Source organism: Hetaerina americana, unplaced genomic scaffold (assembly GCF_022747635.1).
Source record: "Hetaerina americana unplaced genomic scaffold, ioHetAmer1.1.p SCAF_6, whole genome shotgun sequence".
Lineage (NCBI taxonomy): Eukaryota > Metazoa > Arthropoda > Insecta > Odonata > Calopterygidae > Hetaerina > Hetaerina americana.
This window is the reverse complement of record NW_027287205.1, coordinates 67,761,404-67,777,865: the sequence shown is the minus strand read 5'-3', so window position 1 is coordinate 67,777,865 and position 16,462 is coordinate 67,761,404. Positions and strand designations below refer to the sequence as shown.

General features: G+C 36.1%; 1 protein-coding gene across 1 annotated transcript in view; it reads left to right on the top strand.

The window, feature by feature from the left end:
- The first annotated feature begins 6,165 nt into the window (after nt 1-6,165).
- The window catches only part of LOC139695464 (neuroendocrine convertase 1-like), a 154,384-nt gene continuing 144,087 nt past the window's right edge, over nt 6,166-16,462 (top strand). Inside the window, exon 1 of the mRNA XM_071594250.1 lies at nt 6,166-6,390. Within this exon, the coding sequence (XP_071450351.1) occupies nt 6,166-6,390 (225 nt within the window). The remainder of the gene's footprint in view (nt 6,391-16,462) is intronic.

Here is a 16,462-nt window from a genome sequence, read left to right as displayed (position 1 = left end):
CAGCGGTAAAGACATCGAGACTTTGATTGGAATTTACTATGATTCAATTATTTAATGCATTCGTAAATTATTTACAGATTTAATGATCAGTTAATTAGGAAACAATAGATTCAAACATAAACTATAATAAAATTCACAATCAAACAAGAAACAACCACTCTGTGTTAAAATAATTGGGAAAACGGGGAAATATAGCGGTGCATTAATAACAGTTATATAATGAGGCTTTAATTAAACAAAACTGCTTTCGCTGACAGCGTGATTTTGTGAGATTTATCACGTCTGTCTTGCGCGGCCGTTTAGATTATCCAGTAGCGTGATTTTCCCACAAATACAAGACATTATTTAGTCTATATTTGGAGAATTCATATCTCTTTTCATTGTACTATGCCTAATGATACACCATCATTTTCCACAAGCTTTTGATAAGAACAGCCAACCTAATAGTAGGACTATTGTGACCGACTATCATCTCTCTGAATGTTCATTCGATCCTGATTGAAACGCATGTTTAGCGATTTTCATTGAAACACTACGATACATGCACTCATTATATGCATACGCTCCACCATACTTATTTTATTTTCTAACTGCACGATAATCCTTTGCATAATAAATAACAATAACAAATATCAAGATAAGTTGTGTGAACTAGAACAAACGTGCCTAACTAATCGAGTTAACTGTGCTCAGCGTGATTCGTTGACTTAAAGAGATTAGTAGAAAATTCTGAAAGGCGAAGGTGAATCACCTTACGCCGGCGTCCAAAAGCCCATCCACCTATCCGTTCGTCAATTTTGAAGGTATGAGCCGAGAGCGGGGTAACCGCCTATCAGGATGCTGTAGTCGTTGACAACAGAGTAAAAACTCAGGAGTAAATGAAAGCGTCGGAGAGAGACAATGGCAAAGTGCGTTTTACACGTTGACCAGAGGTCACAGAGCTCAATGGGATTAGTTCTTTCGTTTTGGCCATATTAAGATTAATTGAAGGAATTCCCTTTTACGTTGCCAAGTTATACATTCTGACATCAAGTGATATAATTCATCACTCTTCAGGTTATGTAATGAACGTAAATTGTGATTTTATATTTCAATATTGTCTCCGATTCTGAGTCTCCTCATTGGAGACTAGGAATCGAAGAGCATATTTTCAAAGCACATATTATTACCGAAGTTAACCATAGGGGTTTTAGAGTTTTAAATTCTTTTGCAAATTTGATTTCTAGCAAAAACTATATCATCGAGAACATTTTACCTCCTTAACGTAATACTAAAATAAAATTAGCTGTTTCTGGTTTATTCAAAGAGTTAGAATGCAATTCACGTAGATTTGGGAGGCCATGTCATCACACTACTGACGAAATATGTTTCATCCAGAAAATGAATATATGGCCAAAAGCTCAGCTATGCTCGTCCTGCGACGAAGAGGAAACCGGCGCAGCGAAGAGTAAACAGGCTAAGCTAAAACAGTTGGATAAACTAAGTGCACTTAAGCTCGTTGAAAGATATGGATGTTGAGTTCCCCGCGAGCGTCGTCAATGGTAATTTCCTAGGATAAAATAAATTTGGTGGTACGTCGCTTGAGTCAAGAATAAATTAAGTTAATCATAATGAATTTTGCCACTATATTAATTGGACATTCTCATTTGTTTCCATCAGCCTTCAATTAAACAAAAATGTAATCATTCTAAATTTTATAGATATACGAAAAGGTTTATGAAGTTATTTTGATGATTTCATACACAAACAGAGCAGCACAACAATTCCCAAATACTTATAGTACGCCTAATTTAATTGAATCCTCAGAATAAATTAGAAAAAATACCTTATGCTAACCATATTATGTCTAGTTTATTCAAATAGATAAATTTGAGAAGGTTGAGCACAGGAATGATTTTTCACCTTTGCAATTCTCATAAAAGAACTGATCAGGATTAAATGAAAACAGCATGCCTAAACCTAAAAAAAAACCTTCATCAAACACACTAGAAGGCTATTGGAATAGTTTTCATATTTACTATAACTTTAGCAATGGGTAAGTAGTAGACAATTTTACGGTTTTTCCACAAAATAAAATGATTTTGCATGCAATTCATTTATATTCCCGTTGAGCTTTTTTTCATTTCTAGGTCATATTGGCCTACTGATAAAGGTAGTCCTGGGAACTACACATCTTACAGGTATCGTTTTTTGAGGGTTTGCGGGACAGCTGCACATTATATATGGTGGATGGAGTGATCCAGATAAAGAGGTTTTTATTAACTTGACATAGATAAGATGTGAGGTGTTTGTGTAAATGTATGACCTAGATAAAGGAAAAACTCGGCTGAATAAAAATTAAGTTTTTGTACTTCGATTTTCAGATAGTTTCTATGTGCTATAGGCGCTGAGTAAACACGGAATAGACGCAATAACTTCGATATGATAAAATAGCAGGATTATTATTATTATTATTAAGTAATCAACCGGATAAGGTAGGTTTTACAGGATGAATATGGACAAAACTATCAACTATATATTTTGCTTCTCCTAACAAAACACAAACCAACATCCTACTCTAAAATTCCTTCATCTTCCAAAGTAACTGCGGGAGATGCCGAAACAGTAACTTTTAACGGAGACATCCGCTAATGTGCATTTCAATGCAACAATTTCAGAGTTTAAAAATCATCCCAGTCAAGGCGAATGAATTTTAAACTCTGAAATTGTTGCATTTTCCTTCATCTTCTTTGTACACTTCCTTCCTCCCTTTATTCCTTCCAACATCTATTCTATTCCTGTCATTTGCTTGTTTGCCTAACATTCTCCCCTCTATCATAGTCTTCAGCATCTCACGGCCAATAAAAACGCGTTTCATCAATTTTTCTTTCCTCCTAATGATTTCTCCCAATAATCCCCTTTCTTCGCCCACCATACCTAGTACTTCCTCATTTGTATTACTTTCAGTCAAATTCACCCAATCCATCCTTCTCCAGACCTACATTTCAAAAGCCTCCAATCTACGCATATTCTCCTGCTTCAATGACCACGTTTCCACGCCGTACATAGCTTTCACGTATTAAGTTTTCACGAGCCTTTTCTTAACATCCTTACTCAACTTCCCTGCCATCAACCCCCTCATCCTTGTGAAAGCCTCTTAGCCTAGCGTAATTCTTCTCCTTAGGTCCCTACTACTTTGACCATGTTGGTCCAGAACACTTCGAAGTTACGTAAACCGTTCCCCCTGCTCTAGTTTTAGCCTTCCTATTTTAATGTTAAGCTTAGGCTTTCTCTATCTGGCAAATCACATTACCTTTATTTTATATATAGTGATTCTCATACCGTATCTATCGCACTGAGTTTTCCATTCACTCAGCAATACTTGCAACCCTTTCGTTAACTAACAAACTAGAGCTTGATTATCAGAAAACTTGATTTTTCTATTCCCCGCTGACTTTCATTCCTACATCCAGTTCTTCCCATGCCTCTTCAATCATTTCCTCCGCACACACGTTGAATAGCACTGGTGATAATGGACAGCCCCGCCATACATCTCTCCCAAACACTGTCCATCCGGACTCATCATTCCCCACTCGTATCTGAGCAGTCTCAGGCGTGTATAGTTTGTGGATTAGCCTCCTATCCCCCCAATCTAATCTTATTTTCTTCAATACACTCATTTTGATTAAAGGTCAATGCTCATGTATGGGGGCTCGTATGTTCCGCATAGGAGAGCACAGTAGAGGAGAGAATTACTTTTTAGAGTAGCGGGTAAGGAGTAAATTTAAGGTGAACAGATTTTTCAAATGCAATTAGCGGCTTGAGTGAAATAGAAAAATTTCTCCCTCGACAAACAATGTGGGTGAGGATTCCATGAGACGGATGATAAAAATTTGGAAGAAAGGGAAATGAGGCGGAGAATTAATTCGTCACAAAGGGAATGGCACGTGTTCTTGATAATTTCAAGAAACTAAAAAGGATAGGAAACCTGCTAATTGCCGAGGAGTAGGTCTTTCTTGTAAAGGTTGTGAATTAACCTCCTAATCATCCAATTTACATGTATTCCTATTTTCCGCAGGACATCCATTATTTTTTCCCAATTCACTCTATCAAACGCTCTATCAAACGCAAACAGCCAATTACGTCCTGATTGTGGAGTCTATATTCCTCTAGATTAATGATCAGATTACTGCAATAGCATCGCACGTACCTCTCCCCTTCCTTAAACCCAACCTATGATCCCCAAAGTAATCATTTGCTCTACTCTCCATCCTTCTGTTGATGATCCTGAAAACAGCTTAAGCGGAGTAAGAAATCAAACTTATTGTTCTGTAGTCGTCACATTAGGTAGCCTTTACGTACTTGAGAAAAGAGCTAACACTGATCTCACAATGTCTTCCAACCAAATTTCTTATTACGATTATTTCAGATTACGGCTTAGTCCATAAAAATTGTCTTTCATGACTTCCTCCCACATTTTCTTAAGCCTTTAAGTAGGTCCGTAGGAATTTTGTCCACCCTCTTGGCCTTATTTGACTTCATCTCCCTGAATGCCCTTTCTATCTCATCGTTGAGTATGCCTGGGCCTAAGCTATCTTAATTTACGTCAAATTCTCTTTATATGTCTAAGCTTGTGGATATAAGTTTTTTACCATAAAATTCCTCTCAATAATTCTTCCATCTCTCTTGGACCTTTTCTGTTTCAATTCTGATCTTACCCGACTTATCTCCAACTGTTAACACCGATCTTCCCTTTTTACAACCCGATAGTGATTTAACCTTGCTGTATAGGGCACCGATTTCACCCTTCCTCTGCAAACTTTCCATATCCTCGCACTGTGTTTCCCACTATGCTTCTTTTGCTTTATTTGTTGCCCGTCTTAATTTATTATTTAACTCTTCGTACTTCATTTCGCCTAACTCTGTGTTCACATTCTTCCATTCTCATCTTTGTAATCATCTCATCTGTGATCCATGGTTTCCTTATCTGTTTCCCGCTAGCGGTTCCTATAGTGTCTTTGGCGGCTTTCGATATCCCTTTCTTGATACATTCCCATTTTTCTTCGATAGTACTTGGCTCTTTACCGTCCTCCATGATTTTTTCCACAGTCTGCTGGTACTCCTTCCTTGTAATTCCATTAAATGCTTCCAAATTCCATTTCCTAATCCACCGCCCCTGTCTCATCATTTTGGAGAGGGACGCTACATCTGATAACAGCTAAATTCTGGTCAGAGTCCACATTTGCTCTTGGGACGCTGTGCGAATTGATCACACTGTTCCAAAATCTGTGCCTAACCATAGCATAATTTAACTGATACCGTTCTAAGTTACCTGGCATTTTCCATGTATACTTGCACATTTTGTGGTGCCTAAATAGCAAGGTATTAGGGTAAAAGTAACCCATATGTATACACTATAGACATTTTGGTGGAGTTAGCAATCTTATAATGATTAAATGTATTACCTTTATTTTTTACTATAGCGACCTTTCACTCATTTTAACCACTTAAGAGTAGATCTGAAGAAGCAAGAATTGAATGTCTAGGCATCGTTGGTTATTAGGCATAGTAATGTTAAAAGTGGTCTACTGTTTAATATCTTAGCTAAATACCTAGAAATGCTAATTCAGAATAGTTATTATTAAGTCAGCTTAGGCAATGCCGCCTTTTATATTGATGTCTATTCTTATTTTTGGTATCAATTGCTGCAACAGCATTAATGTAATACAATTTATTTTATACTAATCTGATTTAGGTATTTTTCTTGAATTTCAAAAAGTTGTTAAGCAAATATATGTCAAATTTTATTATTTAAAATAAATGAGTCGCTTAGAATTGCTAACTGCTTTAATATCATCGATCACAAAATCGGTCGCTCTGAAAAGTTCTCATTATGTAAAAAACTCATGTGGAGGGATTATTTAATTCTCAAAATCCATCACTAACTGAATGTATATGCCTATTCAATAGATCAAAAAGTGTCTATGTAGCGTAGTGTACGTTTCCAGTAAAGATTTTTAACTGCACCGCGTCTGGGCTTTATATTTTTGCGATAATTTGCCATTTTCTAATGATAACCATTTTTTCTAAGTTTATCAATTCATTAAACAACATTTATCATTTTCTCCCACTATTTTCTTATAACCAGGACCTGAAGGAACTACTCGACTGAATTGAAGTGGGACCATGGCAGAGATAATTAATGCCTTCCGATTACTGTTCACCTTACTGATGTTAGTCACCAGTTCCATATCGTATCCGGCTGAGACCCGTGGAGTTCCTGTATGGGACAAGCATTTCGGCAGAGAATCCTCGGATCATTTCACCAACGAATGGCTTGTCAAGATCAACGGTGGCAAGGATGTGGCGGCTAAGATAGCTGCCGATCTTGGGTACAAATTTATCGGACAGGTGAGTCAAGGGAAAAATAAACTATAACATATTTATGCGAAGACCTTACTTAAGCTGTACAGAACCTCTAAAGAAAAAACTCTGAATGATCTGCATAAAAAAGTCGAATATTTTTTTCTCATTCGCCTAAAAAACTTGAAAGAAACGTGTCCAAAGAGAGCCTTCACATAAAATGCCTTTTTAATTTTATCATTTATATTTTATAACGAAACTGAGGTAAAACAAAGGCATTCGCCACCCTGTACCTGGATCTATATGTCTCTTTTTTAATGTGCGTGATGTTAACTTTAAGATTTTTAACTTCAATTTATGGCTCCGAATTACATAATGAAGTGCACTAAAAACATGAATATGGAAAGCAATGTAAACAGCTAAGCAATCGGAAACTATTAAAAATCATGTGAAACATTTTGACGTTTATAGTTCGCATTAAGTAAAAAAAGCAATCACTTTTACTTTTGAAAATGAAAATGATATGTCATTGAAAGACAATAATGAAGATGCCAATGAGGATCATGTTCCTTATTCAGCCAGATTTCATCGCTTTAATATTGGCGAATATTTGTTGACTCCTGGAAGTATTTGTTTGCGGATACGTTGCGAATTAGAAAAAAATTATTGAACAAAAATAAAGCACAATTATGTTACAAAGGAACACGTCTATAGATATAAATATCCATTTAACCATTACTGCATGTAATCAAATAATATTTTTGATCAAATTCATCTCGCCTTATCTCTTTACTGCAACTCATCGGGTTCATTTCTTACATCTGATTTAATAGCTTCTGTATATGTGCATGAAAGGTGTGCAATATCCTCGGTATTAAACTCAGTATTTGATGCACTAGTTTTTGTACTCTGTGCATTTCCTCGGGCATATGGTGGAAGGACCCAGAACCGCCTCCGTTAGTATAATACCGCGGAAACAGAACAATATATTTAATTACGTTAATTCACAAAAAAACAAAGGGCTATAACGGAGCGCCACCTATAGCACTTGCAATCAAATAATTGTTTAGAGATTTCACAAATTCAATTCAAGGCATGCCTGCGATAAAAAATTAATTGTCCTCGGGTTTCCTGTCTTTACTTCTTTAAAAAATTCGGAAAGGATGCGTCTTCTGGAAAAATATTACTAAAATTTAAACTTGTGAATTACTTCTCCGTAAAAAACTATCGTGATTTTGAAAAACATATTTTATTCATGGAACTTTTAGTGAAGTAATTTCCTTAAAGATATCGTCAATTTGGTAAAGTTTTTTCTGCACCATTCTACAATTTTTTATCCCAACGATGTGCAAAAAATTAAGTCAAACCATAACATAAGAAAAGTTATAGCTATGAACATTATACCATTGGAATATATAATCGATTTGTTTTAAACAGCATTTTGAAATACTATGAAATTTTGAAAACATTTACCTTACCCTCATAATATGGCGCAAGAGAATGAAAGAGGGAGCTTTAAATATCAAGTAAAATACAAATAAAGATGTCTGCAGAGAGGGTATGTATTGAATTTTTAGTACTTCACACTCTAACTAAAGTGGTGGTGAATTTTAAGAGAAAAAGGAATTCTTAAGCATGCAAGTTCGACAGACTTCCTTAATTTTTTAATTACGGTCTGATTCGTGGGACTTAATATCCCTGATGTCGCAAGTAAATTACTCCATGCATATTTTTGAACCAGATTTGACATAATTTTCTGCCACACTATAGGATCACGTACTAAGACACATAGTGACAGTTTACGGCAGTTTACTTAAAACTTGGCAGAATTCCTCGGCATTTTAGCCAATTCTCGATTTTTTTAGACTGCTAGACTGGGATGGACGATTATCTTAGGAAAATTCACGGTCAATTTCCTCTCTTATAAATGTTTGGAATTCGTCCATAAAAATACTTCCAAGTCATCCTAAACCCTTAGGCAGTTCCACAGAAATAGTATCCACAATCTTTGGCTCATTTCATTTTATATCCTTTAATCCCCGTTTACAATAGGAGGGCAAAAACTAGAGCAGGTAGGACAGTTAACGAATCCTGGAAGTGTTTTGGACCAAAATGATCAAAGTAGTAGGTACGTAAGGAGAAAAAATGTACTAAGGAGGAGAGAGTTGATATCAGGGACGTTGAGTAAGCATGTTAAGAAAAGGCTCGTCAAAACGTTGATATGGAACCTAGTTATGCGCGGCGCGGAAACGTGGTCACTGAAGCAGGAGAATAGATGTAGAATGGAAAATTTTGAAATGTGGGTGTGGAGAAGGATGGAGAACGTGAAATGGCGGGAGATAAAAATAAATGAGGACGTGCTAGGTGTTGTGGATGAGGAGAGGAGATAGCTGGGAGAAATCATAAGCAGATTGGAAAAATTGATGGGGGCGTATTGAAAGGCAGTGGGATGTTGAAGACTGTAACAGAAGGGAGAATGTTTGGCAAACAAGGAAAGGGCAGAAACAGGATAGGGATATTGAACGAAATGAAAGGAAGAAGGAACTTCACAGGGATGAAGAACGGGCTATGTTTAGAGTAGAATGTTGGGTTGTGTTTTGTTAGGAGAAAAATATTTATTTGGTAGTTGTGTACATCCAAAACCTACCTTAACCTGTAGGATATCTATTAATAAAAATAATTACCGTTATGTCTCATCAGCAAGGAATACCTGGACCTAAACAAACCTCGTCTGCGCAGTATTCTTTTTCTATAGCTAATCTTTCTGGCCTAACGTCTGTTGCATATTAATTCTCTATGTTTTATTTCAATTCCTGTCGAATCTTTTTTTAATCAGTTCACCATATTTCTCATGCAAAAAAATAGCGAATGCGAATTTTACTTCCTTGTACGAATGTTTCCTTCTTACTTCTTGGCAATTCTTTCCCCTTCTAGTGCATTATATCAATTTCAATTTTCCTTGGCAAACTTTCCATATCCTCTTGTTGCATCCTCCAAAAAACTTCTTTCGCTCTATTAGTTTCCTACGCATGTTTATTATTCAACTCTTCCTTTTTCCTAATTTTGTGCTTTCAGTTTTCCATTTTGTCTATCAACTAATTTTTCTTATCTACTGTCCATGATTTCTCATTTTCTTATATGCTATTCCTAAACTTTCGTTTGTATCGTTTGATATCCTTTTCTTCATATTCTCAATTATCTTATATCGTACTCGTCCCTCTGTCCTCACACATTATTTTCTCTTCAACGTACTGGTTCTTCTTGGCGTCCCGGTTAAATACTCTGCCTTATATTTTCTCAAATATCCTGCCTGTTTTATCTTCCTTGATCAGTCGTTACACTTCAATTAAACTATATCATTACCCAAATCCGCATTCCTCCCGGGTAACTCCGCGAAAGAATCATGATATTTCTGAATATGTCTGGTGGTAATATAGTCTATATGTTCCAAATTAACTGCGGGAGATGCGGGAATAGTAATTTTAAACGGAGTCATCCGCTACTATGCATTTCAAGGTAACAATTTTAGAGTGTAAAAACATTTGCCTTAACCGGGATTCGAACCCGGATCCCTCAATGTCCGGTCGAGTGCTTTAGGCAGTTAAGCTATCGAGTCGTTATCTTAAACTCCTAAGGACACCTCATTAGCTTAACTTGTTAAAGCACTCGACCGGACATTGAGGGAGCCGGGTTCGAATCCCGGTCAAGGCAAGTTTTTTTACCCCCTGAAATTGTTGCATTAGTCTATAGATCTTTCTGAAATCGCAGGTATTTTCCGCACATGCATACACCTGTTATAGTATTTAAACAAAGTCTTTGTTATGATTAAACCATGTTTCCTGCAAAACTCTCCTGATTTCTCCCCACGGTCATTATTTTTCCTAAACCTTAGTCCCCTAGCGTTGATCGATCTTAGAATTTCCCAATCTGGCACTACTTTTCTGATGCTTGAATTTAAATAGAATAGGGCTTAGCATGAGGTGATCTCTGCCCTAATATTTCTCATACCCCTCGTTCATTGTAGAGAATGTCATAATTTGAAACGTTATGTCTCAAGATGGCAACAAAACCTGAGCATCAAAAATCTCCCATTATGAAATAAATCCACCCCCGTAACAGGAGGCGCTTACTGGCATATTCTCGTTCACGATTTATTAAAGCATTAAGTGGTACAATAGATGTGATTATATGATTGTAATTTATTTGAAAATTTAATCAAAAATAACAATTACACTGAAAACAGCATAAGTAATAAGATACACACCCCTACTGCATAGATAGCCTTTACGTCGTTCCCTTGTAGGATAGGCAAATTCATGCCTCCCTCATCAAATTCATCCTACCCTCATGGTTAGATATTTTATTTCCTATCAAATATACTTATACGAAATAGAGCCGAAAATACTGTTAAAAAGTGCATATAATTCAGTCCTTGTGAATTTTCTTTGGACGAGATGGTGTTTTGCATTTCTTTGCGTTAATTTCCATGTTTTTCTTCTTAATGTCACATTACCATTCCCTAAGACAATGATTAAAAGAAAAATATCACTCCGAAGGATATACTAATAATTTAAGTTCGTATTTTAATGAAACTAAGCGTATCAGTGTGTGAAATCCTCACACACAGTTTATATCCTGGTGCCGCGAGATGTTTGCAAGAAAAATCCCACAGCTTGATTAATGCTAGGGAGTTCCAAAGCCACGTAATCTAAACATTCCGGTCAGTAGCCATATGCCATATTTACCGTCCTCCCACGCTCTAGCATAATCATCGGACAAATATAAAATAGCACGGTTAACAAATTCATGTACCCCGACGTATTACTATCCAAATCATTAAATGCAGTCGAGGGGAGAAATTACCGACTGATTTACAAAATGTAAGTTAGAAAGAATATGTTCATAACTTGTAGACTATACATTTACTGTATAGAAAGAAAAAGTGTAAAATGAATGACGTTTGTAAAATCAAAAGGTGTTATTTCATTATTGTTAATAATCTTTATTACAAAATTTACTGAAACGGAAAGTCAACTTCTCCATACTTATGCAGACCTTTATTTTTCAACGAGGCAAAAATTCCAATCGTATTACCGTACATACTGGTATGTAGTTTGGCCTTCTAATAAAAACTTTCCATGAAAAATATCAATGGTCGACATATGAGCGAAAATAGTCCCTCTTGATAGAACATTGCGAATCCTTCTTACCCACAATTCAAACCAATCTCCGCTTAAACATATATGCGGAGGATCACTACGGCGCCAATTGTAAAATTCTCCTAAGAAATACTTTTTCCCTTAAATATTATCGTGAGATTTATTTCACTTTGATCGAGCATGCAAGGAGGCACAGGAATGAACCTAGCTTCTTCAGCTCCCGTTATGCTTTTAGGACTGATTTCTATCCAGTTGTGTCCAATTTCATGGCATATTGAAATATATCGGTGTTTCCTCCATATTTTCAATATTAGCGGCACTGTTTTCATTACTTTTTATTTGCTTTATAGTAAATTTCTGTAATTCAATTGCTTTTTCATCAAGTTATGCTGGTAAATAAAATACATAAGCTCACTTTGGGAGCAAGCACCCTTGACATTTTTCTCGTTAGACCTCCAAACCCTTTTGTTAGTATAGATGTTTTCCCGGGTTTAAGTGACCACGCAGCAGTGTGTGTTCAGATGGATTGGTATAGATCAACAAAGGGAAGTATGGGGGATGAAAAGAAAATTTGGCAATATACCTGGGCAGACAGGGAAGGGTTTAGGGAATTTTTAAGGGGCAAGTTTCCTGGATGGGCAGGCAGTGGAGCGACCGTGGAGAAAATATGGGAAACAATCAAAGAAAATATTCTTGAAGGGCAAATAAAGTATGTACCTATAAAAAATTTGAAACAGAATACGGATCCGGAGTACTACATCAAAACCATAAAAAAAACTCAAGAAAGCGGTAAGAAAGGCACAGATATTAAAGAATGAAACTAAAGAAATATCACAGCATTACAACGCCTCGATCCGGAACATGAATAGGGAAAGTAAAATGGCAAAGGAAAATTTCTTATCAATACAAGTTTAAAGGACAATAAAACGTAATTCTATAGATATATGAGAACGGGGAAAGACAACATGGAACGCGTGAACATATTAAAAACTAAAGATAGTGGCATAACCGACCCCAGTTATAACCAACTCTAAAAATAGCAAATATCTTCCCCTCCTGCTTTGCGGATGTTTTTCGGGGAATAGAAAACAAAAAGGAAAATAAGGGTTGCCTACATAGCTCAGAAACAACAGAGAACTTCATTAGGGTAACAGCACAAAACAGCTTAATTCCCTCGACAAACGGTATTATTGTGGAGGACTCGTATTTTGCGAAAAAAAATACAGAAGATAAGGAAAATAAGTAAGTGAGACCGGATAGTATATCAACTAACACTCTAAAACTGGGTGATACCGCAATAGCTTTGTATCTGAGTCATCTATTCAAAGTAACATAAAATAATAATGCCTTACCAAATGATTGGAAAAAAGCAAATATTTCACTAATTTTCATGTAAGGGGATAAAACAATATCTAAGAATAATAGACCAGTAAGCATGACATAAGTTGTTTGCAAATTAATTGAAAAAAGAATCGCTGACTACATTTGGGAACGGTGGACAAGAGATAGATGGCTACTCAAACACCAACATGGGTTTAAAACGGGATACTCAAGTGAAGCGCAGCGTTTGTGATTAAGCCAATATATCGGCGACGTAATAGATGAAGGAAAGGATGTTGATGCGTTAATCGTTGACTTGTCGACAGCTTTTGACTGAGTGCCCCACGATAGATTATTGTTAAAGTTAGAGTCGTTGCCATGGGATTTGAGGGTAAAGCGATGGATGAAAACTTTTCTTACAGGCAGTTTTCAAAAAGTAAAAACAAGGGACGCATTTGCAAAAGAGGCAAACGTTATAGCCATTACTCTTCCTAACTTACGTAAACGATCTACTAAATAATTTATATTCCCAAATAAGACTTTGTTGATGATTGCATCATAAGCAGACAGATAGAGCATGTAAATAACAACGTAATACTACAAAATGATATCGATCGCCTTGGTTATTGGGTTACAAATAATAATATGGTCAAAAATGTTAGTAAGAGTAAGCATATAATTATTTCAAATATAAAGAACACAAAAGGATATTTACACCCTATTTAGAGAAAGAATCCCATTTAGCAGTCATTGCAAATATTTAGGCGTTCACTTTAATAGGGATCCTGGTTGGGGATTCCAATCAGATAATGTGACGCGGAAGGCATTTAAAGTACTTAATTGGGTAATAAGAAATTTGAAAGGAAGAAGCGTAGCCTCAAAAGGAAAAGCGCATAAGGCGCTGGTTAACCCTATCCTAGAATACTCGTCCATAGTATGGGATCCATATGAGGTGGGAAATATTAAAATGATAGAAAAAGTTCAAAGAAAAGCTACAAGATATGTACTCGGAAGGTTCAAAAAACAGATAATTTCACGGAAGTGTTGGAAACACTGAAATGGGAGAGTTTAAAATATAGATGAAAAAGCAGTAGGTAAAGCGCGATGTATAGAGTTGTTAAAAATGATGAAGTATGGAAAGATTTATGGAAAGAGATACCACACTTTAAGGGAAAAATGACTACAGTTTTAAAATTAAAATAAGAATGCAAAACACGAATAAGAAAAGATACTCTTTTTTAAACAGAACTATTGTTGACTGGAACCAGATGCCTGGAGGTTTGTTTCAGCCCTTTCCATCCAATTTCCGAAGTTTTAAGAATAAGTGTAAAGCAGCCACTGGGTGATAAACTTCATTGATCAGTGGTTACCATACTCATGTACTTATTAAAATATTGTTTGTATGTGATGTGGACGGCGTGGGAAGTTGTATTGCAAAAGTGAATGATGTGTTAACGGTGCGTGATTTTGAACGGTATATGAGATTGAAGAGTGCGTGACTATGGATGATGTGTGGTGATGGACGGAGCGTTGTAGGTACTGTGTGAAACTAGCTCTTGTAATGCTCTTGCTTGTGATGGTAAAGTAGCGGTTTGTAATCTTAAAGAGCCATTGTATATGAGAGCATTTTTTCTCATATCTGTTCTTCTTGTGTATGTATTTATGTGCATTGTAAGAGTGACCGTTGACCAGACTTGACCGTTTCCACCAGGACAATGGCCTAATTGCAACGAGATTTATATAATAATAATAATTAAAATGAGATGGTATTTTCCTTTTCTGCCATTGTGCAAAATTGCACCAATACATTAATCTCTTACACCAATGAGAACTTACCTTGAAGCCTGTAACATTGAAGAGCTTTGCTTTCTTCATGGCGAAGCCTCGAATGAATTCACGAGAAATGGTTATTCCATTTTGACGGTTCTCAAGAACATACTTTTGAACCTCTTTTCAGATTCCGGCCATTTACTACACTTCCCGCCGTTAGCGCATGGGACTTTTTCTGAATAATTCAGAAACTTTCTACCAGTCTCGGCTGTTTTTTTTCAAACACAATGGCAGATCAATTATTGGTTTTACGGTTGTTATCAACTCTGAGCTTAAAGCCGGCTGAGAGTTTATATCATGAAAAAATATTGCCATAATGCTGTACATTTTGATTTATATGAAAGAATTGTCAACTTGTACACAAGGTATTAAAGTTTTTAAATTATATCTTCTTTAACCTTTATTGCCGTAGGATTTGCATACCTGTATAACAAAAGTTCACTAGTGATAATTAACGCAAATCCCCTGGAATTAACTTAACAGCAATTAATATTAATGAAAAATTGTGGTCGACCTATAAGCGAGATATGTAAAAAATGGAAATTTTAAGCAAAAATTAGGGGGTCGACCCATACACGAGATCGAACAACCGCCTTTCATTTCGACTACAAACGGTAATTCATATAATACGAGTGCTATCTCGTGCTTCCTAGCGATTGCAAATAAAACTCTACGTAACCTACATATGTGATGTATTTAATAAGAATAATCCGATGAATACACTGACAGTTGATGTTAGTTTACAGACAGTTTATGAGAGTTCACCGACAGAAGAATTTATGAAACATTATTTTATGACTTAAATCGTCATATATTCGATGTTTTCTGGCTTAACTTTGTGAAAATCCATTATCGCTGAAGTAAAAATATCAATATATTTTTAATTTATTGATTTAAATTGCCTTTGTAATGATGAAACGTCAATTAAAAATCGCCACACTTTTAATTCGATAAACGAGTTAAAAAAGATAAGTTACATACCGTCCGGTCATCGATGTGACGAAATCACATACAAAAAAGGCAACCGACAATGACAAATCTCCTTGATATATTTTACACCAAATGATCTATGCTCCATTATCCCCAATTTAGAAGATAGAACGCCAACGTTGTTTTTCTTACGCTTAGCTACCGCGTACGGCCTCGTCAACCACAACTCGCCATCACTAATGCATTTGTTGCACGTCTTCATTCGTGATATTAGACATAGGGAAGAAAAGAAAAGAAAAAATGAGGGCCTTGAAGTAGGGGTTGAGGGGAGGAGGGAAGGGAAAATAAATTACCAATCACGATCCTCGGTTAGAGGTTATCCACCGACACCATTGTTTTCTATGGCTACCACGTGCGAAGTGACGTCTGAGGAGCGTTTCGAAGAAATAACTGCGCTTATAACTGATTAGGTGTTAGGAGGTAGGTATAAAATGGGCCAAAGCAGGATGCTGTACTTAAGATTTATTGAATTTAAATTATTAAATATAAGTCAATTTTGGAGAAAGTAGTACCGTTGAACGCATATATGAAAAACCTGTTTAACTACAGGCATGTTTTTCACTATTATTAGCACGTCAATTATAAATATTTGTGCAATTTTAAAAGCAATAAATTTTTTTGGCCAGCCTCAGCCGACTCGAACACGGTTTCATAGAACGATGTTATCGAGTGTATTCTAGCAAACGCTACGAAAGGCCATTGAATGATTTCCAGATCATGTTTCAGCTATTGCCTACTTTCAATAAGCTGGGAATGACCTAATTTATTACGATTATTGTCACATTATCATCCTTAACAGATATGATATATTGAACTATATT